Source organism: Tympanuchus pallidicinctus, unplaced genomic scaffold, assembly GCF_026119805.1.
Source record: "Tympanuchus pallidicinctus isolate F22 unplaced genomic scaffold, pur_lepc_1.0 scaffold24, whole genome shotgun sequence".
Taxonomy (NCBI): Eukaryota; Metazoa; Chordata; class Aves; order Galliformes; family Phasianidae; genus Tympanuchus; species Tympanuchus pallidicinctus.
Genome location: NW_026294741.1, coordinates 8,926,780 through 8,951,019, shown reverse-complemented (window position 1 = coordinate 8,951,019; position 24,240 = coordinate 8,926,780). Strand labels below are relative to the sequence as shown.

Genomic DNA, 24,240 nt, shown 5'->3' with positions numbered 1-24,240 from the left:
GTCTTTCTGGATGCAGGTGAAGAGTGTTAATGAGTTGCTAGGCTGTGTGTCAAGTCCAACCCCAGCAGCAGGCTTTCTTTGTTCCCTTTGGATTGGGATGGGACAGTTTCCTGGTTAATGCATGACAAAGCTGGAAAGGAGTCTGGTTCTTTCTATCAGTGGGTGACTGTCACAGATCCCACCAGTGATGGCACCCCATACCTGCCTTTGCCCCACGGACCTTCTGCTCCCAGATCTGGCCCCTTTGCATAGGCAGGCTTTTTGTCCTGACAGCTTTTTGCAGCCTTGTATTCCTGGGAATTAGTGCTGTCTAGTCACTCTTTTGGATTGTTAATGAAGATGCTAATCAGGATTAATTAGTTGGATGCCCCATCCCTGGAGCTTTTTAAGGCCAGGCTCCTGGGCAGCATGATCTAGTGCCTGTGGCTAGGTGATCTAAATGATCTTTGAGGTCCTTCCCAAACCAAGCCATTCTATGGGTCTATTATTAGTGTGGGATAACTGTTGGTCCCCTTGCTCACCTGAACTCAGTTCATTGTTTTGCATCACATGTAGACCATCAGGTGGTCTCTTTCTTGCCAGCAGCATCCTATACTGGTGCTGTTTGATATAACTCTGGTAGGGAGGTGATGTTGTGCTACTAATGGCTGCCAGACATCAGTTGTGTGAGCACTGTTGTATTGAAGTCACCCTGTATAGAGGTGCTCCCAGGGCTGGAGAGACTGCGACATGGAGAAGAGCACTCAGGAGCTTGGTTGGGCTCCCTGGGAAGAGGTGAAGCTTCCTGAGGTCAGGATGCAAAATGGGTTATTTTCTGTTTTCCAATTGTTTCTTTATTTTCTTTTCTTTTTTTTTTCTTTGTCCATTCAGATAGTTCTGTGCCAACTGCCTATTTGCTATGATGGAGTGAGGAATCAGTGCTTATTGATGCCCCAATGGAGGTGTAAACTAGGTACGCATGCTGGGGCCAACGCAGGGCTGCTGAAGCAGCATCACTGTGGCAGTTACTCCCTTGCTTTTCCTCTAAAAGGCAAAACAGAGCTTTGTTGTTCTCAATCAGGATAAAACATCCCCATGCAGAACAACTCAAACTTTCTCCCAAGCCCAGGCAGCAGTTGAGAGATTCACCCCATGGATGCATCCGTGCCCAGTTCTGAGCCAGGAGCATCAGTTGCCATGGTGACTTATTTGGAAAAGTCATATGGGGAAAGTGCTGATGTATTTTTAGCTTTGGGTAATGAAATTTAACAGCTGGAAATGAAGGTGAGGGCCAGCCAGGGTGCTGTGCATTCGTGGAGCGCTGTTTGGGATGGCACTGGGGTAATGGTGTGCTTGGGGAGGATGGTCAGTGTGTCGGAGGGGAAGGAATCACCCTAACGAGGAGCTGATAAAGAGGTGGTGGTACATACAATGATAAAGAGGAAACGCTGGCTGAGGTCGTAGCTGCTACATGTGCAGTATGTTCAGCCTATAAATAGCTCTGCAAATATACCTCTGCTGGGAGGTATAGGCTGGGAGTGGAAAAAGCTCAGTTTGGGGTGGGGAGTCAGTGCATGAAGGATGTTTCAGGTTTGATCAGAGGTTCGCTTATCTGAAAGGTGTGGAGCCGGGCTGGAACTCGAGTGGGGGACCTTTGGTCCTCCAGTCAAGGTTCAGGTGTTGTTGTGCACCTTCTGAAATCAGTGTATCTGGAGAGAAAGCTTGCTGGACTGGCACTCACATGCCCCACTGCGAAGCCTCAGTACTGGTGTAATTTATTTGTATGATTTGGATCAGTGTGAACTTTTCTGAAGGTAGGCTCATATTTTATGTTCTGAAACACTTCCTCGGCTCCCTGCAGTATTTTTAGTTTATGTCTTCAGCTGTCAAAAGTTTGTTTTAAAAATAATTGATTTTGAAGTAATATTTACTGCACTTTAGCTTTCAGCACATCGTATGAAAATAGATTTCACTACAGCTGGCAGTGTCTGATGGGGTTTGTTCCTACTCCAAAGGCTTTCTGTGTTTCATCCCAGCACTTCAAGCTGCGTTGACTCCGAGCAGCCCCAGCACCTCTCCATACCACTGAGATAAGGTGGATCCAGGGAAGTGGTTCAGTCTAAGGAAACCACAGCTGATATATAGCTACACCCATAGGATTTGTTGAAAATCTGTAGGATCTGCCCTTTGTGCATTGGTGAGCTTTTCAGCTGGGTTAAAATCTGATCACATCCCATTCTGATAACCACAGCCGTGGTGAAGATAAAGCAGGAGGTCACAGAGGTGCCAGGCACCTCCTCAAGGGAGGTGGTGGATTTTGATGGGAGGTGGTTTAAGAGCAGCCTTTGAGTTGTAAAGTTTTAGACTCATTAGCAAAGGCATCACCACAACATTTCTTGGTGCAGTGAGATGCTCCCAGCTTTTTCCCTGGGGGAATAAAGAGCATCTCTCCTTTAAGGAAAACTTCTCAGAAAGAGTGATGCTGCAGTGGCACAGCTGCCCAAGGAGGTGATGGTCACCATCTGGTGTTCCAGAGCTGTGGGGATGAGGCACTGAGGGATGTGGTTATGGGCAAGGTGGAGTGAGTTGGGGTAAGACTGGGTGATCTTAAAAGTCTTTTCCAACCTTCATGATTCTATCATCTATGGTTGTCTTCTCCCAGGAAGCAGAGAACAGAGGGAGAGGTGGTGCAGTCCATGGCAGGGCCAAAAGCATTTTCCTGTCCCTGAGGTTTAATGACACTCGCAGAGCTGATCAGATCTTTTCCATCCAATCTATTCCTGGTAGAGAATAGATCAGTGTTTAATTAGATCTGTTCTCCTTCAAAACCTGCAGAGCTTTCCCTCCCACTTCTCCAATGAAATGTGTTCACATGAATGCTAAACTTCTGTGACTTTCCATACGTGCATCCTCATTCTCTGCTGCCTCCTGACATCTCCCAGTAACTCCCACAGTGGAATTCCCACAGCCTCTGCCTTCTCAGCATGGGATGGGGTGCAAAGCAGTGTGGATGTCTCCAGGTGGTAATTTGTCCCATAATTCAGGAGACCTGACCTGCATTTTCCTGGAGCTGTGCAGGGATTTGTGCTGGAAAGAGTTTCGGTGGTGACTGGATGGAGGCAGGCAGTGCCCAAAGTAGGTGAACTAACAATGTCCTGAGTGAGCAACGTGAATATAGTGCAGCAGAGGTCACCAAGGGGTGACTGACATGTGGTTACCGAACCAATTAATTATTGATTATCTTCCCAAGGACATAATAAGGCATCCTGTGTCTTCCTCCTCACAACATGATGCATTTAAGTAACAAATCAGTCGCTCTTTCTCTCTCCACCTCCAACCAAATCCTCCCAAGCAAACCTGCTCCCATTTGGCTAATGCCTTGACAAGGCTTTATTTGGCATTCGCCAATCAGAGCCACTTCACCTGGGGAGCTCGGTGATGGGCTTCAAGCAGAGAGGGCTGTGAGGAGCAGGGCTGGGAGCTGGGCTGCAGCAGGGGGTGTTAATGCCAGGGGGGGATTATGCCAGAATTGAAAAGCAAACCAAAGTCAGATGTCAGAAGCCGAGCCAAGCTGCAGGAGAATGATGGAAGTGATTCCCTTGACGCCGTCAGCTTTTTTATTGATCCGAGGCTGTTTATTGCTGTAAAACAGTTGTAAATTAAAGAGGAGCTGGGGAGATGGAGAGATGGAAATTGCCTAGGTTTGGTTTAAAAGATGTACACCCGCATTTGTGGTGCTTGGAGAGCTGGCTGCAGAGCACTGCTACCCGCAGGGGATGCACCCAACTGCTGCTGTTCTGCGGGAAAAAAAAGTGAGATCCTGGTACGACTTGGAGTAATGGTGTCTTGCAGACATGCTGAGAGGCATGGGGCAGGGCTGCTGGAGGAGCCCCAGGGCAGAACAGTGCTTTCCAGTGGAGTAGGATGGCTTTCCAGGCAGATGCTGCAGAAGGGAGGGAGATCCATCTGTAATGAATACTGAATTTTGCAGTGATGCTTAGCACAGAAAATAATGTGAGTTGTTCATGCAGTTGTACATATCTGTCTGCATACAGAGGTGTGAGTATATGCTTCGATGAGCATATCATTACATTTCATGTCATTACATTGACTTGAAATTATCAAATATGCCACGTTCACATTAGGAAAGGCAATATATGCTGCTTCTTCATCCCGTATGCACAGATACATTGACGAAGATGTCCGCCACCGTAATAACTCTTTTTTTCCTTCCTCTCCCTTGCAGAAATCCGTGAAGCTTTCCGGGTGCTGGACAGGGATGGGAATGGCTTTATCTCCAAGCAGGAGCTGGGCATGGCCATGCGCTCGTTGGGGTACATGCCCAGTGAGGTGGAGCTGGCAATCATCATGCAACGCCTGGACATGGATGGTGAGTCCTGACTGCTGGGTCTGTTACAGTGTGGGGAGCTCTCCCTGAGCACTGCAGCTTGTGTTTGGGGCTCAGGGTGTTCATGGTCATCACGAAGGTCTTGGAGAGATGCTGTGAGATTGCTGAATCATAGAATCAATAAAGACTTCCAAGATCATCTAGTCCAACCCCAGCCCATTCCACCATGCCCACTGCCACATCCCTCAGTACCACATCTCCACACCTCCAGGGATGGTGACCCCATCACCTCCTTGGACAGCTGTGCCACTGCATCACCACTCTTTCTGAAGACAAATAGTTCCTAATATCCAACCTGAAGCTCCCCTGGTGCAACCCATGCAAGGGAGATGGTGCATCCTCTTGTTGACCAACTGATACAGCTAGACAAAGACAAACCAACTCTGGAAACCTTTCTGTGCAAAGTGTCAACTGGTATTTCTGTTGAAGCTATTGCAGTCTTTTCTCTGCTTGTTTCTGGTACAGTGATGCTTACTGGGATGTAACTTGGGCACCTGGTGAGCAGCATGGTCCTGGGATGCTCACTGCTTCTCGCGAGTGAAAGATGCTGCGGATAGGAGCAGTGCTGTGCCGTAATGAAATGTTGCTGGGTTTTGATGGAGAAATTTAGAAGGGTGGAATGATTTTGAGTAACATCCTGCTGTGAGAGCTCCTCAAACGATTACCAAGAGGTAATAAAAGAAACAGAACCCACCATTAACAGGAACAAAGAAATGCAGCATCAGGATGCCAGAGCCAGGGGGGACTTGTTAACTGCCGCAAAGCTGCAATCAGAGCAGAGAACAACAAGAGGACTGCCTTTAAAATGTCCTTGGCCAGAGCAGGAAGGATGCTGTCCTAGTGCAGGGAGCTGGGATGCAGATCCAGCCTTCTTCCTCTGTGATACGGCAGGGCGAAAGCATGGAGCAAAGGGAGATGAACCAGATGCAGACCTGGTCTAAAGGGGAGTGCTGGGTGTGTTGATGTGACACTAACATCCTCAGGGGACTGTGAGAATGAGAACAGAGCCCCTGGGAGGTGGTGACAGGTGTGACATCCCTGGGGACATAGAAGAGCAGGTGCCCCTGGGGGATACAGGGTACCACTGCATTCATCAGGCAGGGAGTGGTGATAACCTCCTTGAGGGTGTTCAGAGGCTCTCCTGCAGGGAGATGCACGCACACCCCAGCGGATGGGGATGGTTGGTATTTGAGGCAATCTCTTTCCTGAAAGAAAAGGGACAAAATATATATATATATATATCCATCACTTTTTAAAGCATTTTCCTCAGATGTTGTTGTTTGCACCTTGTTACGCTGTGGCCTTTCCTAGCAGACCAGGTGACTTCTCTTTAGACTTCACAGAGGCCAGACTCAGCGCGGCGCCGGTTCATGGGGTCTTTTACTGCAACTCTGTGCTTTTTTGGAAAAAGAGTGCTGTGCACTTGGCTCTCTGTCTTGATTCATCTCCAGTTATTCCTGAAGTCTTGATCTCACTGACTTGAGACTTTGGCTCCCTTCCTGTTGCACTCTGGGACCTGAAACCGAGAGGTGGAGTTACAGTGCAGAGTAATGGGCTGCAGATGGGAGGTGTTGAATTCCTGTCCGAGGGCTTTCAGAAAGCTCAGCATGCTTTCTGCCAAGGTGGGGTTGATCCTATCTCTCTCCTCTAAGGATGCAGCATGAGGATGATGGGTACTGCTCTGGGTCTGCGTTGCATTTACCTGCTGCTGCAGTGCTTGGAGTAGGAGCTTATGGACCAGGACACAAATCTGTGAGATGGAGAGGCTGAGAGGGCCAGACATTAAGACAGCATCGGGGAATGGGAAATTCCTTAGGTACTGAGCGAATAGGGGAATGTTATGTGACAGATTTACCTTGCCTGCAAGTTGAATTAATACTGTTCAGCTTGAATTACGTGGCTTATGACTGCTTTCTCTCTGGTGGGTTGTCTTGGATTTTTATCTTGACTCGTCTGGATTTTTTGCTGTGATTTCACAGTGAGAACCAGCAGCAGCTCCCTCCTTCCTTGCACATTGCATGTGAGCATCATTCAGTAGCAAGGCTTGAACACAGCGAGCCCTGGGGTGTCACACATACCCCACACTCCCAAGAACAGCCTGACCCCACACGCTCCACTTGAGGGCTGCAGAGCTTTTCCTCTCCTTCACAGAGTCCCATGGGCAGTAGAACCAGGAGAGGGGCAGCCATCCTCCTGCACACCCCACATAAGTTACGAGGTGCCGGCAGGTCGTGCAGCCAGACGGCCCATCTCCACGCAGGGCTGCTGCCAGTGTCTGCTAATAATGAGGTAATACAATTGGCAGCACTTTGTATTTCATGAGAACCGGTCTGACCAGACCTCGCTGCAAGCATGTGGTTTTCATCAGGTATTACCTTGGGATCACTTGTGCTTTGCAGGATGGCAGGGCGTCTGCCGGGGATTTTTTAACTGGTGGTATTTTAATATTGAGCAATTAGAGCTGTTCTTAGTCTGGGTTTCCTTGCACACCCCATGCTCTGCAGGAAGGAGGAAGCTCAGCCTGTCTGGGTAGGGATGTGGGGTGGCAGAGTGATGGGAGCTGGGTGGACAAAGCACCTTGCAGTGGGTTGAAGTGCTTTTATGAGTGTGCACAGCGAATAGAACAGGAGCATTTCACACCTGTATGTCACCTTCTGCCAGAAGGGATCTCACCCAGCTCGGTAATTAGCACAAGGCTCAGCTCCAGAGCTGCCCATGGACCGTGCTGTCTGGGGCTGTTGGTGAAGCTCCAGAGCAGAAATGGAGCTGTGTTGCATAACACATTAAGTTGGTTAGAAAGTGGGACGTGCGTTGGGTATCTGATCACCTGTCCGCTGTCTTTGTGTAACAAATTATTTGCTTTGGTACCACTTGAAGACTTTTTTTTTTAATTGTTCTGCTTTATTATGGTTGGTTATGTCTGTGCTATCTCACTGCTTTCTCCAGGTGGAAAAGAAACCTTTCTTTTCTTTGTTCTTCTGCTCCTCCTCTTCCTTCTCAGCTTCGATTGCATAGGGGAGAGGTGGAAGCATCCTCTGCTTCCCAGCAACATTTTCAGAGTCCCAACAAACTCCCAAAGGGATAATTTCTTTTCAAGTATTGCAGGTTTCACGAAACACAGATGTGGTGATGCTTTGGTTGTGTTGAGCTGTGTCCCAGCTGGAAATGAGAGTAACAAGTGGGTTTGCCCATGGGGATTGTCACTGGGTGATGCCAAAGATGCTTAGCAGCTTCTGAATGTCCTACAGGAAGAGCGGAGGGGATTCCTGCCCATGGGAACCACAAGGTTCTGTCTGTCTGTATGTCTGTCCTGTGCCACAAAGCCAATGGAACACTTGGGTTATGCTTGGGTTACTCATCCGTTGGGCTTTGAAGCCATGAAGCAAGGTCACTTTTTGGAAATGCACTGGGTATTCTGCTGCTGTGGTATCCAGTGTGTTTCCAGAAAGTGCCTTCTCTGTCTTGTGTTCCTCCTCCCTTGCTGTTCTGAGAGAGGTGCTCCAGCCAGATGGGGGAGGGGGGAGTCACAGCTGCCATTGGGAGAAATAGTTCAGCTGGAACAAAAACTGGATTAGAGTGAAAAATGAGAATACACTTGGAATATTTCAAGGTCTCTAGAGAAAGTTTATAAATCATCAGAAATCCCCTTTCATGAACTGCTGGAAGGTGCTGTAGCATTGCTGTGATGGAAGAGATAAAAGTACCAAAATCGAACAGGAGGCAAAGGGTTATTTGAAGCAGCTCTCCTCTCTTGGGGAAGGAAGGGAAGAACAGTGTTTCTATTGCTCCAAACATGATTCACATCAGACCAGAGCTTTTGTTACATCTTATTTTAGAGCTGGTGTGTGAATGTTTGCCAGCAGAAGGCTGCTCAGGATAGGTGGGCATCTCCAGTGGTTGTGCCTTGTGTGGACATTGTGTTTTATTTTATGCCTGGAAATAGAGGCCAGGTTTTACCTTAGTTTATACCCTTGATTTTCTTCATCCTTAGACGTAATGAGGTACTGGGTGGATATAAACTCTGCAGACTCTGAGAGGTGCATACGTTTCTGTCTGCAATCTGGAGAATGACCTGAAACGTTCTGTCAGTTGGTGGAAAGCAGAATATTTTAAGTATTTATTTGCTGGCAAAATAATTTTTTTTTTTCCAGATTCGTCCTATTGGCAGTAATGCTAATAAAAATGCAGAGAAATGGCACATTAAATGTGTTGCCTTATTCAGGATTCCTACTCTTCAAGCAGACTTCAGCAATAAAATAGATGAATGTGTGACTTAAGTGTCAAACTGTTTCGTTACAACATCAGACACTTTCATCCACGGAATAAAATAAGCACTCAGTGTACTAATTAGAGAAGCAGCTGGTTTTCAGTACCCTGGGAAAATAACTTCAGGCTAACAAAAAAAACTATCCAGTGTGTCAAATTGTTTGTTATAGTACAAATAGGAAATACTTTGATCAAGCAGAAGACAAGCCAGCTCCACCAGTGTACAAGCCAGCTACCTGCTACCTTTTTGTCACATTATGTGATACGTCAGTGGGAACAGCAGAAATCCAGCATCTCCTGCAGCTTCCTCTTCAGCAATTGAAATGAATGTAAATCCCAAATTAAAATTTGGAGTGTTCTCTCACCAGTTGGGAGGACTCTTTGTGGAGCTATCTGTGGTGACTCTTGGTGGCCTCCAGGGATGGTGTTGGGGTACCAGGAGTCTCCCTAAAAGCTCTCCTTGCCGTTGTGCTGCTGTTGGGTTGGGGTTGTAAGGGGAGCAGATTTGCTCACTGACAAATGTTTGCTTGCTCAGACTGGTTTGTACTTCCCTGCGTGGTACAAACTGACGCTGCAAAAATGACATATTTTTTAACTTTCTTTGCCTTTTTTCACAGTTTTCGTGCCATGGCTCATTCACTGTGTTGAACCATTTCACTATGACACTGCAGACTTCACAGAGATAGAATGGTCAGACTTTGAAGACTCTGGGCTTGCCTTTGTGCTCAGAAGCCTCTGATTTTGCTATGTGAGAAGCAGTCCATGGACTTATCCTTTGCAGTGAGCTGCTGAGCTGGGGGCCTTGCTGGGTGAGATGGATGTGATGAGACCTGGCGGTATTTATAGTGGCCACTAGCTCCATGTCCTCTCTGATTTGTAAATGGAGTTTATCACATTAAGTATTCTCACTGCAAAGAGCAGAGAGAAGTTATTGTTGCTGATGAAGCTGGTCAGATTTGCAGCTCAGCACCGAGGACGGGTTCATAAGCAATAGCAAGTTGTGCCTTTGGCACAGCGCGTGTGTGTGCAGCAGGGAGCACAGCATTCTCCGATCTGACGAGTCTCAGTGCTATGCAGAGCTGTCTGATGGGTGCTGTGATGCACACAGAGCTCACCTAGTGACAAAGCCTGCTGCAGCTGTCATTTTGCTCCTCTTGATCCTTATGACTCTAGCATTGGCAGTTCTGCAGCCACTGGGTCACCCTGGGGCTTCCCAGGACCACACGATGCTGACTTGTTATTCACCTGGGGCCTGATGGATGTTTTTATTTTTTGTAGCTGAAGTCACTAGTTCTGTTTGGATTTTTAGGCACCAAGCAGCCTGTTTGTGCTTGCAGTGGGGCAGGGGACACAATACGTGTCCGTCCCCCTGAGTCATTTGTCTCTCCAGGATGGTCTGTCCTTGGAAAAATGCAGACAGTTAATATCATAGAACCAAAGAACGGTTTGAGGTGGAAGGGACGTCGCGTCCTGCTGTGGGCTGGTTGCCCCCCACCAGATCAGGCAGCCCAGGACCCCATCCAGAGCCTTGAGGCACCCTTATGCAACAGAGTGGGCTCTAGTGGAGGTGTTTCTTCAGCTCTGGCAAAGTATTTCTTCCAAAACTCCTCAATAAAGCTGTCACAATGCGGGGCAGAGCTGGTGAGCAGTAAGAGTGCCCCTGCTGCCACCAAGGCACAGGAGGAATTGGAAAGTGTGTTTTTCTGCTGTTTTATATGTGTGTACTTTGCTAGAGGATATTAGAGAGCCTCTACAACCCTCCCTGGTGGAATGCAGACAGGAAATAGGAGATGTCACCCTTTTCCATCCTGGGGAGTGCTGGCATATCCCGTGGATGGTCAGATGAGGAAGGTCACCCACCTAGCTTAGCCAGAGCCTCCCTCCTGGCAATGGATTGGGCAGGTGATGCTTAGTGCCTCAGTTTCCCCACTGCAGAGCAGTCACCAGAGTGTGCCTTTATCCCTTTATCCCTTCTTCTCAGCCAGGCTCATGGACGTCTGTTCTTAAAACTGCTTCCAAAGTCATAAGTGAAGGACTTTCTCCAGCTGTAGTTAAGTTGTGGATTGAGGCTGTAATGGCAGTCTTTGGGTTGCGTTGGTGTCAGGCTGTTCTCTGTTCTGAACATCTCAGAAAGCAAAATATTCATCTGTGGCCGGAGCTGCTCTGTGCACACCTCTGCAGCAGCCAGCACCTGCCTGTGTTATTGCCCAGGTTATCCTATGGGTGCATGTAATGACACAGAGTGGGATGGAGTCACTGCAGCTAGCTGTTACGAGAACAAAAATAAATAGGAGTGTTGTGCACGCCCGGGACCTGAGCTGCAAGTGACTAGCTCATTAACTTTAAATATATCACCTAGCTGCGCTCTGGAGGTCAAATGCAAGAAAAAAAAAGTGTGAATACTTATCAGTCTACGCTCAGCACATCCTCATCTCCATTTAAATGCATGCATCACTCCGGTGCCATGGCAGGATACTTTGCAGGAAGAGGAAGAACCTGGTTATCCTGAGCCTGGCTGGGGTGATGGTTTCTTTAGGAAGCATTCAAGTAAAAGGTCTTTAAAGAAGGATGCTCTGAAAGCAGTGTGAGTTTCTTTTCTGCCTTTGTGTTCAGGCAGTGCAGTCCATATGGACATTTTTTCTTCTCTCTTTTTCTTTAACCTCTCGTGCTGCCGTTCTCCCAGCCCGATAAATATTTCATTGCTCCCTCCAAGGGAGCCACTCCAGCCGGGGACCTTCAGACAGAGCAGTGGCTGAAGTCAGAGGGTCAGGGCTCTCCCGTGGGATGCAGGGCACAGGGGTTCGTGCTCCTGCTCTGCTCAGCATTTAATTAGACCTTCAAGTTAGCAGAGTTCTGGCAGGGCCGTTTGCAGGCGAGCAGTGAAGCTCAGCGAATGGTGGTGACTTGAGTTCTCCTTGGCCTGGAGATCTGATGGCACCACACCAATACCAATGTGGGTTGGGGTTGAAGGTGCAGAGCCCATTTTTCAGAGATTCAGACACCCCTTCCTTGGGGCACTGAGTGCACATCCCCTTCCCTTGGACCATGGCTGGGAGAGAGCTGAATTTCCCAGTCCTATGCTGCTCTCAACTGCTGCTCCATGGTTGTCCTTGGTAGGCGCTGGACCTCAAGGTTCCCCTGGGTGTCAGGATGTTTCCATCTGAACTTACCCCAGGGCCTTTCTGCATCCAGTGAGCCAACACTTAGCACTGCAGCTTTGGTGCAGGTGCTGAGCAGGCAGCAGGTCTGGGTCACCGTGCTTTCGTGCGTGGTCATGGGTGGTCAGAGGGGTTCTAGAGGACCAAAAGAGATTTCTGGGTACCTTCAGGCCTCTCACGGAGTAATTAGCCAGGCTTGCATGATTGCTTCAGGACTGATGGGAGTGCATCTAGTTGCTACTCTTTTCCATTATCACATCTGCCTGCTTTTTTTTTTTTTTTTTGCTGGAATGGTGACGTTGCTTCACAGTGAGCCAACCTTTGTGGGTATCTGGAAGCACTTAGTGCCCAGCCGATGCAAATGGGCTGGTAATGATAAGCAGATCTAATTCATCTCTGACGATGTGACCAGCAATGTTCTGAATCATATTTTTAGTCATGCAAGGTTCAGGCACATGATTGCTAACCCCCTTCTTGCACGGCAGCATTAATGCCAGGATTAAGTGGAAGCACGAGGCAGAAAGAGGAACATTAAGGCATAGCTGTATGTAAATAAGGAAACGGTTTAGGTGGTTTAAAAAGCAAGGTGAAGCTGAGCTCTGGTGTTGTGCCAAGGTCACCCATGTAGTGACATCAGGAGGGAGGCAGCTTGGGGGCCTGCACAGAGAGGGATCAGGACTGCAGCATTGTCACAGTAGCAGCATTCGAGACTTACAGGCTGGGCTATGGGAAGGAACCAGGGAATATGAGAACATCTCTGGCCTGGCATTTTCCTCCTTGCAGCCCTTGAAATCAACCCAAAGTTCATTTCTGAAGAAGCTGCACATCGCTCACTCCGAATATAAACCGCATCTGTAGGCACAGGAAAGCCAAACATGGGGTGTGCGCGGGGTTTGATTTGCCTCCAATGCAGACCCTGGAACAGATGCTCCGTGTGTGCATCGCACATCAGCTCGTAGTGCACTGTGTGACTGCGACTTGAGGGGGAGGAGAGCATCTATTGCGTGTACACCATGGCAAATCTCAGGCTGTGTGCACCCAGGAGGTGGTGGGCATCCTGAATGCCTACGGCTCCTATAGGAGTTTGGGTATAGGGTATTATGTGGTTATGGAGAGCAACCCGTGCCTTCTCACCTTTCAGCCGTGCAGATTCGGAGCTTATATGCTGTTTTTTACAATGTTTTCTTCTGACTGTCGAATATTGTGGAAGGAATTTTCATCCAAAATTGTGAGTTCTCTTTCTTGGTATTCTGGTGCTGAGGTCTCTTGAGAAGCTGGTGGTGGGAAGTTTGCTTTCTGCAGCTTAAAATTAATGCTAAGGGGATATCTCTACCAGGGAGAATGTTATGGAGTCTTGCTTCCTTGCTAGTTAGCAGTTTTAATTGAAAAAGCAGTCAGTAAGGGAATAATGTATTTGCGATGGCATCTTTCTTCTGAGGTTATGGGAAGTGCTATAATTAAGCTGCTAATTAAACCCCATGAAGTTAGTTATGATCCCTGGCAAAGGCACAGGGAAGTCATGAGCAAGGGTTTGCCCAGAGCCCAGGACCTGCTTCCTCTGAGTCGCATGTAGGGCCGAGTCCTCCCTCTCCTGTGTGCACGAAGTGGCGTTGTAGAAAACTCCTACTGAATCGCTCAGTATCTCAGGGTCAGGTATGGACAGAACTGACATATGCACAGGCAGGTAATGGGATCTCTTCAAAATGCAAATTGTTTTCTTGCTAATCTGGCTAATTTCTTCGACCCGATTTGCATCATAGCGTATGTTTTTCTTACTGCCTTTGCCTTGAAGTGATGTGCTGCAATGCAAATGGCCCCAAACCCACTGTCACCTTGCATTACCTTCCCCAAAATGATCTACCGCGCTGTGACTGATGCAGTCCGACTTGATGTCATAAAATGATGTCTCCCATGGGAAAGCAGAAGGAGCGCAGCTTCTCAGAACCCATCAATGTTTTAAAGAACAGCTTTCCTAGTGATGGGGTCCCAACCTCTTCCCTTTTCTGCTTACTAACCTGCCCCAGAAATGGGCTCTGTCGTGCAATGCTCATCCCTGCAGAGCTCTGAGCACCTCCAGCAGTTGGATGGGCTCTTCTTGAGTGTCAGAAGATCAAAGCTATTCTGAATCCCCGCTGGGTTTTTTTTTCTCTATAGCCCCTGTTGCTGGATTTTCACTCTTGTCTCCACGAAATTACGGACAGAGCCTTTCAGTGAGCAGATATCCCTGTTCTGGCAAAGGAGTGCTTTGACTCTGCTTATTTTCACGTTGTGTTTCTGCGGAGATAAGGACACGCAGAGATTTCAATCAGCGGTGCGTCTGCTCAGATCAAGCATATGAAATATAATAAAAGGGACAGATAGCGAGCAGCACGCAGTGAAGCTGTTGCAGGGGGCTGCTGCAGGTGCTGCAGTCAATAGTGACATTTTAATAGTAGCCCTCGCATTGATCTGCTTTGGTCTGATGGTTTTGGACACATTTCACACCTGGTAATTTGGAGCGGTAACTGCATGGAGAGGTGCATCCAGTCAGTTCCAGATGAATTTAAGTTAAAAAAACAAAAAACAATCCTGAGTCCGATGGTTGGTGGTTCTGCTTGCAGTCTTGAAGGTGAGCTAATAAATCCGCCCATATCTTTATCCATCCATATCTGTCTCACTGGAACGGGTTGCCCAAGGAGGCTGTGGATGCCCCATCCCTGCAGGCATTCAAGGCCAGGCTGGATGTGGTTCTGGGCAGCCTGGGCTGCTGGTTGGCGACCTGCACACAGCAGGGGGTTGGAACTGATGAGCACTGTGCTCCTTTTCAACCCAGGCCATTCTATGATTCTGTGATCAACTGGTCTAATAGTACATGGAAGGATACGTCTAGGGAGAGATGGAGGAACAAGAGGTATATGGGTATTGAACTACCCTACTAGTTCAACAGGCACAAATTTCTCTTTTTTTTTTTTTTTTTTTTTGCCATTTTCATTAAGCAACACAGAAGTTCTACAAGGGAAAAGCTATATTTGATATAGCTTGGCTGTACTTCAGACAGCCACATGCCTCATTTACAAAACATACAATGTACTGCTGGGGCTCGGGACAGCATAGGCTCAGTTCATTAATGGCAGGAGCAGTCTCCTCTCCCCACTAATGGCACTGAAGCTGTGTCTCCTCTGCCTGCTCTGCCTGCTGAGCACACAGGGCTTTTAAGAGACGGATGCTGATGGAAAGCTGAAATGAAATGCCTGGTGGATTTGTAATAGTCTGGCTCTTCCCTCTGCGTGCACTCCCTTCCTCTGGAGGATGGGGTTGGCCTTGTAAAAGCTTTACAGAGACCTGGCTCTTTAGCGGCTTTTTAGAGGAAGAGCCCTGGTAGCGCTAATGGCAGAAATGGTGGGGTTTGGAGATGTGACTTGCTTGTAAACTCACCAGGCTGGAGAATGGTCTGTTCATCTCTATTTGTGCATCACCTGCTCCCGTTTTCAGGTGTGAGTGTGCTGCAGTATGAAACATTCACTGGGATAAGAGCAAATTTGGGTCTGCACACACCATAAAATGGATGTAGCCATCATATGCATTTGGGTTCATGATGTGGTACAGAGCCAGGGCAGTCTGTTGGACTTTGGTACTAAGTGGTACTTGGGTGAAAATACTGATCATTTTCTTTCGTTCCAGGGGATGGCCAGGTTGATTTTGATGAATTTATGACTATTCTGGGACCTAAGCTGGTATCGTCGGAAGGCAGAGATGGCTTTCTGGGAAACACAATAGACAGCATATTCTGGCAGGTAAGTGGTGACTTTTTACAGTGCAACTTTATCCAACTATCAGTAGCTTGCAGAAGTGATTTGTTGGGGAGCACGGGATGTTTCCCTAAAGTGAATACTTAAGTAAACGTTACTTGGGTCCCCCTCACTGCGTGCTGTACATCACCATCCTCTGTTGCATCCAGTCAGTGTTTCTATGGTGAATTCAGGTCCAAGATTGAGGATTCAGGTCCAGGGCTGATGAGTCTGTTTTGTGCCAGTGCAAGGTTTACATGTGCTGCTGGGTTGGTTTGATGGTTTCAAGTGTCAGAAGAGAGGTGGGTTTGGCTGCAGGAGCTGCTGTGCATCTGTTGTGCATTGCGATTTTAAGCAGAATTAGAACTTTCTGGAAAAGCAAGGGCAGCTCAGGCTGTTATGGGGAGTGTTGAAAGTCTCCCAAGCCACAGTGCTGTGTGTTTCTTGCCAGTGGATTGAATGTGTGGTTTCCTCTGAGATTGCTGCTCATTTCATTGGTCACCCAACAACCTTTGCTTGCTAATAAACTTGGACTGCTACCAAGTTATGTGAGTCAGAAGAGTCAAACCTGGATATGAGCATTCCTGCCGTCTGTTGCTGCCCTCTGGCACTGTCCAAGCTGGACGGGTGGAGTTTTGTAAAAGTCTTTTAAACTCCTTTAAAACTTGTTCCTGGTCTCATGGTGTGTGATGTAAACAACCCTGGAAATTTGGGCCTGGATTCCAGTATTTGGTCGTCAAAGCAAGATTTTGGTGTTGGTGAAGCTGCAGAGGTTTGTGATATATCTGGGGGGATGTGAGGACTATGCTCACGCTACAGTGGAGCAGTCATGGTTGTTTTATTGCCTCTGTTGCATCTTGTGAGCCTCATCCCACTGTGTGAACAACAGGGAGAGAAGGAAGCACCAACCCATCCCACCAAACCAACGGTGCCTTCGAGACCCCACAGTGAGCCTGGCCTCCCTGGAGCTGCCAGTAAGCACAGACACCCCTCAAGGAAGTTGTTCTCATGAGTGAGGTATTTGATGGGGAAGCAGAGAGGTCATGAGCTCTGTTCATAGCTTCTGGGATAACCGTGCCATTCCACAGTCAGTCAGCCCGTGGAAATGTTTGTGTTGGCTTTGCATAGAGCTCCATGAAGAGTGGGTACCCCAGAAATCCAGCCCCACGGTGTGGGAACTGCTCTGGGCATTGCCTGCAGGCACCGAAGCTTTAATTGCAGGAGTGCCCCGAGACTTCCAGAAAGGTGTTTGTGGTCTTTTATGTGTAAGGGAAAAAATACGCACATCTCTTTCCATAACACACTCCTGGGTTTTGGAATCCTTGAAGGGAAGCCTTTGTCTCACTTTTGCTTCTCTTGGGATAGGAGGATGCATGGAGAACACAGTATTTTTTCCTGCTTATTCCCCTCCCCCCCCCCCCCCCCCCCAAAAAAAAAAAAAAAAAAAAAAAACAATGAAAAAAGCATGTAGGGAATAACATTCAAGGAACAGATTCCCTTTAACTCTTCCTGCCTGGCTTTACCCATGCCATCTGCTGGGCTCTCACTATATCTATAAGCAAAGAGTTGACACGTTGCATCTCCTCCAGTGGGCTTACATCTGATCTGAAGCCTTTCCAAAGCCAAGGCATGACTGTTTTGCCCTATGTCACCTCCATGTGTGTTTTTCACATTTCCTGGGAAAGAAACAGCTTGGAAAAGGGTTGACTTCACATTGATGCCACAGCACTTCAAGCCTGCAGTCAGCTCTGAAGAGGAGGTTTTGAGGAGGGGCCCTGAGTGACAGTGGCATCAAGACTGGGACAACAAGAGACAGCCTCACCTTGGGGACAGGTGTTGTGCCCTAAAACCTCACCCTAGAGCCACGGGCAGCAAAATGCATCCAGAAGAGGCTCGTATAGCAATCTTGGGAGGATAAAATCTGTGTTGGCATCCTCCCTCCAAGCAGCTCTGCTCCAGCTGTCACAATTTTGCCTCTTGGGGTTTCCTGTGCAGTGACACTTTTGTGCAGACTCTATTCCAAGTGTGCCTTAATGACACTTTAAGCCATGCAACGACAGAGTTGAATAGCAACCAGCAGCAGGAGAGAGAGACGAGTTGGAGGGCCTGATGGTGTGAGGTGGAGGGACGCAGGAAGGTGGGCCCTGATGGCAGAGGCTGCAGTGGGGACAGATCTCACAACAACAGCAGCAGGGCTGCAAGAGGCAGGGAGCAGGTGGAAGTGGTGGAAGAATGGGAAGGAGGAGGAGAGCGTGCATGGAAGAGGCTTGAAATAATAAAGGAATGGTGTGTCCATCCCAGTGCAAGCATTGCCCAAAGAGCAATGGGCAGCCAAGGAGAAACAGGGATGGGCTGAGGCCTGTCTTAGGGACATGGAGGGTCTCTCAGATGTATTCTCCCTCTGTGATTTCCCATGGGGACTCTGAATTGAGTCATGTCAGTGTGTTAGAGGTGGATAACTCCTGCTTTCTCAGGTAGCAGCGATCAGTTCTGCTCCAGTTAGAATGGCTCTCTGGGTCCCTCAGCCTGGCTGGCAGCTGTTTACAGGGAGGGAGGGGGTAATCATCCCTGCAAACACTGTTTCAGGCCAAGTCAATATAGACCCATGATATCAGGAGAGCTGAGGAAACATTGACTTTCTCTTATCACACGAAGTCTGCCTTTCCTGAGTGAGATGAAGCATGCACAAAGCACCATTCTGCATAGAGCATCCCCAGGTACTCTGTTTCAAAATGGTTTTCTTATCCTTGTGCTGACGGTGAAGAGAACTAAGAGGTACCCATACACTGACATCTTTAGCTGCCACTGGAAGCACCTTTTCTTAAAAGGGTAGAGAAAGACCTGGCCTCCTGCTGAGCACCAAGGTGTCTGTGAGGCAGCAATGTGCCCTTGGACAGAGAAGGCTGATGGTATCTTGGTACCTTGCAGAGTGTCTGTCCCCTTTCCTCTCTATCTTGTTCCCTCTGCATTGGTCAAGCATCCCTCGCCTTGCCACCCTCTCTGAGCTGCTCCTGGTGGACTTTACACTTGGTGCCTTGAAGCTGGTTGTTGCTGATGCATAGGCAGTGATATGCAGTGATGTGGTTGCTGCTGCATGCTCACTGAGACACTACTTGATTAATTTTGGGGCATGAGAATTTGTTTTCCCAGAGCTCTGGGAGTATATGAGAGCAGTTCCAGCTGGGTGCTCCTAGGGCTGTATTTTATACAGATGGGTTTCCAGTGCATGGCCATTCAGGTCTGCAAAGCACTTTAGATCAAGAGCGTTACGGAAAGTGCAAACATTGCTGCTGGTAAATATTAGCTCCTTTTTGGGCAAACAAAATCCAAATCTGTCCACCGTGTCCTGCCATTCTCAGAAAGCGAGAGGGATAAAAAGAGCAGGAAGTGAGCATTCATATTCATTTACAGTTTTTGCCTAGATTTTTTTGTAAGTGCAAAAACCTGCCAAATGTCTTTGAGGTCCTTGGTCAGATTAGATATTAGGAAAAAAAGTTTTCTCAGAAGGAGTGGTGCTGCAGTGGCACAGCTGCCCAGGGAGTGGTGGGGTCACCATCCCTGCAGGTGTTCCACAACCATGGGGATGTGGCACTGAGGGGCATGGCTGTGGCCATGGTGGGACGTGTTGGGGTTGGACTTGGTGGTCATTGAGATCTCCTACCTTCATGATCCTGTGATTCCATGACCTCCAGGAGGTGTGAAATAGTTTGCAGAGTACATAGTGTAGTGGATATACAGTCTTGGGGGGTAAGAAACAGGAACAGGAGTAATAATAATCTTGAATTTTAGACTTTTAATTAAAATAAAGCTCTGTGACTTGTCTGTAATGCACTTTGAAGGCAGAACAAATCTGAATGGTTAAAGAACCGGGCTCCATTTGCATTGGTTGCAGAACAAACTCTGTCCCCCGCAGCGCTGATGAGGTTGTTTTAGGAAGTCAATACTTTGCACGGGGATCATTTAAGAAGCAAACTGCTGCCTGCGATTTGTTTCTGTCTCCCTATGCACGTGGAAGCTACAGGGAACATCATTTCAGCTGGCGCTGACACATCGCCCCAGCAAGGATATCCAGAAGCTTTGTCTTGTGCTCGGGGCCGGCACTGTATCATCCGCTCGTCGCCTTTGATATCGCCCTGCATAATTTACTGGCTCTCAGAAGGAGGCTGCTTGTTTTGGGATAAATAAGTCTGCTTCTCAGGAGCAGGATGACCAGAATACCAACATGATGGTTCTGGCTGGGAGATACTGCTTGGAGATCTCCTTGGTTTTCCACTGCAGCACTGTCTTGCAGTTTTAGGGGGCTGGAGGAGGTGGGGGAGGGGACAGGTCCTGATGATTTCTGGGCTTGGGAAAACCTTTTCTCCAGTTTTCCATGAACTTTGGTGGGTGAATGAAGCCTCCCAAAGCTGCACCCCTCCCTCCCCATATGAGGAATGAGGACTAGCCAGGAATAGCCCAGAGACAGCACAGCACTTGCTCCATCTTGAGCATTTTATTCCCTGAATGCAGCAAACATAAAACAAGGGCCACGTGCAGCAGTGCAGGATTGCATCCAGCATTGGCTAGGGAGGGAGTGCAGGGAGCTGGCTGCAAACATGGCAGAGCAGGGGGACGTGATGGGATGGGACAAAGAGGTCTTGTCCTCCCAGCACGGCTGCTGATGCTTAATGACTTGCTGGGAACTGCCCACCCGTAATCTGTTTTCAGTTGTCACTGCAAATGTAACAGCATCCCGGGGGAGAGATCTGGGCTCTCATGATCTGGTCAATCAATTAGGGCTTTAATAGAGTGAAATGAAGGAGAAAATGTGTGGGAACCTCGATGGCACAGGGCAGGGTATGGAGATGCTTGGCAGGCAGTGGTGTGGGAGGGAAGGCAAGGAACAAGTCTGTGTCAGAGTGAGCAGAGTGTGCCTCTGGCTGGAGCGTGGCTCTCTGCGAAGATGGCTTTGTGTGGAGAAGGTTTTTTTCACCTGAAGTCCAGCAGTTGTTATGAACACCTAATGCAGTTTTTCCCTGTGCGTGAACTTCCTCCACTTCTCCCCACACAGAGGTTAATATGACGATGGGCAAACCCTCTCTGTGCAGTTTTGGGATACTGCCAAACCACAGGAGGATTTTATGTCTTGCACCATTATTGTCTGCTGGTGTGAGCTGCCTTGCTGCAAATACCCCTGGATTTCAGGATTTCAGCTGCTGCTGTTACAGCCTTCCAAAGGATCATCTCAAGCTGACTTCTTCAAAGGAGCCCAGCCAGTACCACTCTGCAGGGGTTAAAACAACAACTCTCCCTCTTGCAGTTCAGGGTACCAGCTGATGCTCAGGGCCGATTCTGGCTCTGTCAAGGCAAGTTTTGCCATTGGTCTGAGTTGCATCTGGCTCAGATACAAAAAAAAAAAAAAAGAGATTTGGGGCTTGATGGTTGGTGCAGACCTACTGCCCATGCAAGTGACTTGGTTATTTCTTTAGGATTTGAATGAGGAAACTCTGCAGATGAAAGTTTGGGTGCCAAACCATTGTAGATGGGGGGCAGTGCTGTCTATGCACCATGCATGTACCATCAGGGAGGTAGTTGAGTTACCATATGTAGAGGTGTTCAAGAAACATTTAGGTGTTGTTCTAAGGGGCATGGTATAGTAGGGCAACATTGGTGACATGATGGATGATATTGGTGACAGATGGATGATTGGACTGGATGGTTTTGGTGGTCTTTTCCAACCTGTATTATCTTAAAGAAGAATCATTTCCACAGAATAGGAGTTCTGAACTTTCTTAAAGACCCTTTCTGGAGTTTCCCAGTCTGGAGTTTGGCATTGCCTCTTCCACAAGAACAGCTCAGTCATGTATGGAAACCAAGCTTCCCCAAGCATTAGGCTGCCATCTCTCCCTTGACAGCTAATAGTGGGTCCTGGTTATCTGGAGCCATTAACTCGGTGCTCTGCTAGCTCCAGCATCCTGGCTGTGAAATTAAATATGTCCTGTAATATCTGATCCTGAATTGTAGATTTGATAGGTAGTTTTCTTATATCCAGCCTTAAAGTGTTATGAAATTTCCGTTTGCAAGGCTGCAGATGGCTGCATCACAGCAATGAGCAGTGTGACTGCGGCCACCTAGCTGGTATGGATTGTGTGCAATTCATCTCAGCTAATCTGGGTCATCTGCACTGTTCAGATTCTCTTTAGAGTTAGCAGAGAGAAATAGTCACTTCTGGGTACCATTCAGGGGTCTTTCTCAGGCATTGACCTCAGGATCACGCTTTAGAAGTGCCAGTCTGTTGAGTACAGAGTCTAGAAAAGTGACTCAAATGGAGACGTGTGAAATGGGGACAGCTAAATGAGCCCTGCCAGGGATCACAAGTGCCTTTTTTTGATTCGTGTGCAGGAAGCCAGCTCTGTCAGTGCTGAGGCTGTTATCAGTTGCAGAGTGGTCTGGGTGCCTTATTAACTCTTCTTTTATTGGAGAAGACGTTCTCACTGAGTACGTTGCACTCAATGCTTCTTGTCACAAAATGAGAGCTGAACACTTGGAGCTGATGGATTCATCAACAGGAGAATTCTCTTTGCTCTTAGTTTGGGGATGAAGCACAGAAATGCTGTGACAGCTGCTGGTGTGGATGTGAACACTGAGATGTCCGTGGATTGTGGTGGAGGTGCTGTCCTTAGGCTTATTCTAACTGCTCTGCAGCATCTGAAGTTGCCAAAGGACAAGAGTGAGTCATAGTGGTTGAGCAGAATCGTAGTATTGTACATCTGTCTCTATGGAGGGGATTTTTTTTAGCCAATATATATTGTTTCCCTATTACAAAATATGAGGTTCTTCCAGTTGCCGGGATGAAGGGGTCATCCAGGCCAAAACTGGAGGCACTGGAAATGGACAAGTTTTGAAAGCGTGGTACCAATCACAAGAGAAAAACAAGGCTGAATTGTCAAACTGTGTTTCGTAACTTCAACCAACTTACTTATAGACACTACAGCTTTCATTCAAAATGTATTTAAAGCAGGCAGTTTGTATGAAGAGGCTTCCTGCCTGCTGGATGAGATGTATGGCTGTCCTGGCAGGTGTTGGTTTGGGTTTGAGAATGTGCATTCACATACACAATCACCAACCAGCTCTCACAGTGCAGATATAATTTTTTGTTCTTCATCAGCTTATATATATAAACCCAGTCTGTGTCTCTGCATGTCACCGGGATGTTTTTGTTCCTGCCTGATGCATGAGATAGGAACTGAACTGTGATTTTCTCAGTGATGTGCTTAGGGAGAGGTAAGTGCATGTGATTATCGCCTGAATACATGAGTACGTGGGTATCCAAACTATGGGACAGGGAGAGAGCTTTTTCTTTTTGTTGATTCCTTGCAGGAGGACATCAGGCTTTCCAGCATTTATGAGTACCCATAGCTCAGCCCCTTGGTTTGCTGGATTGGGTGTCTTTTTTCTTAGTACAAACTTTGATGCCTTCGAAAAGCATAAATGGGTGATAAAGTGAAAGAGCTGTGTTTCATGCAGGGGACATTCAGTTTTCTGAATTCCTAAGCCAGTAGATCTCAGGATCTGCCCTTCCTCTTTGCACACAGGACAGGAAAGGGTTAGGGTTAGTTTAAAACAGACCTCATGGTGATCATCTGCTTCTTTTTTCCTAACAAATATTTTGGGATAGGAATCTATGTAGTTTTTTGGGATAGTAATTTATGTAGCCTCCAAATCCTAGTTTTCAGTAGATGAAAATTATGAATATTTCACTGAGGTTTAAAAAAATAAAAAAGAATGAGAGGGGAAAAAAGGGAAAAAGGACATTCCATCACTCACAAGCAAAAATAAGAAGACAAAAAGTGTTGGCAACTATTAACAACACGCAGATGTGCTTATAAAGAAAAATGACCTTTTTTATGCAAAAGAAATGCTTAAAAAAAACCCAACCTCATAAAAATGCAACTAAAGGGCTGCAAATGACCATGGCAAGTGACCAGATGTCCCATTGGCTGTGACAGGGTGACCCCAGAGTGCCCCAGCTGAGTGCCCTGGTTGTTGCGATGCTGCAGGGATGGGGCTGACGTATGGTTCGTTAGTGCAAGCCAGGTGAATGCTGGATGCTGTGGCATTGATGAAGGACCTCCAAGTCCTGGCTGCCAGACAATTTCTGCAGATCAATGTGTAACTCTGATTTTCCCAGGATGGATCTGAGATTTTCAGCACTGCTTGCCGGAGTGTGACAGCTGAAGCCAACAGAAAACTATGCGGTGCCATCAAACCCCAAGGGGCACACCAGTTAGATGTTATGCTTCTCAGTCACAACAGCAAAATACTTCATTAAAGCCACGGAGGGGCTGGCAGCAGCTGCTGGGGTCACCCTGCTGGTGCCTTGCAATCGTGCTTCTCTACCCTGCCCTCCATGGTGCTCCCTGCCTGGCTTCGCTGTCATGCCGTGGCGTTTCTGAATAGCTCAGGATGTGCATTCATGACAGTGGACAGGTTTGGTGGGATTTGAGATCTGTTTTTTTCCTGTGCTTTTCAAATTCTCAGCTTTGGCCTTCTGGATTCCTTAGAATCATAGAATCATTAAGTTGGAAAAGACCTCTAAGATCCCCAAGTCCAACCCCAATCCACCCCACTATGCCCATAACCACATCCCACATCTGCACATTCTGGAACACCTCCAGGGTTG

The 24,240-nt window shown here is 47.7% G+C and overlaps 1 protein-coding gene across 2 annotated transcripts in view; it reads left to right on the top strand.

Moving 5' to 3' along the window:
* CALN1 (calneuron 1) overlaps positions 1-24,240 on the top strand; it is a 126,014-nt gene that overhangs the window by 63,051 nt on the left and 38,723 nt on the right. For both annotated transcript variants that reach the window (XM_052688499.1, XM_052688500.1), the window contains 2 exons: positions 4,226-4,369; positions 15,472-15,584. In XM_052688499.1, coding sequence (XP_052544459.1) covers positions 4,226-4,369; positions 15,472-15,584 — 257 coding nt within the window. The remainder of the gene's footprint in view (positions 1-4,225; positions 4,370-15,471; positions 15,585-24,240) is intronic.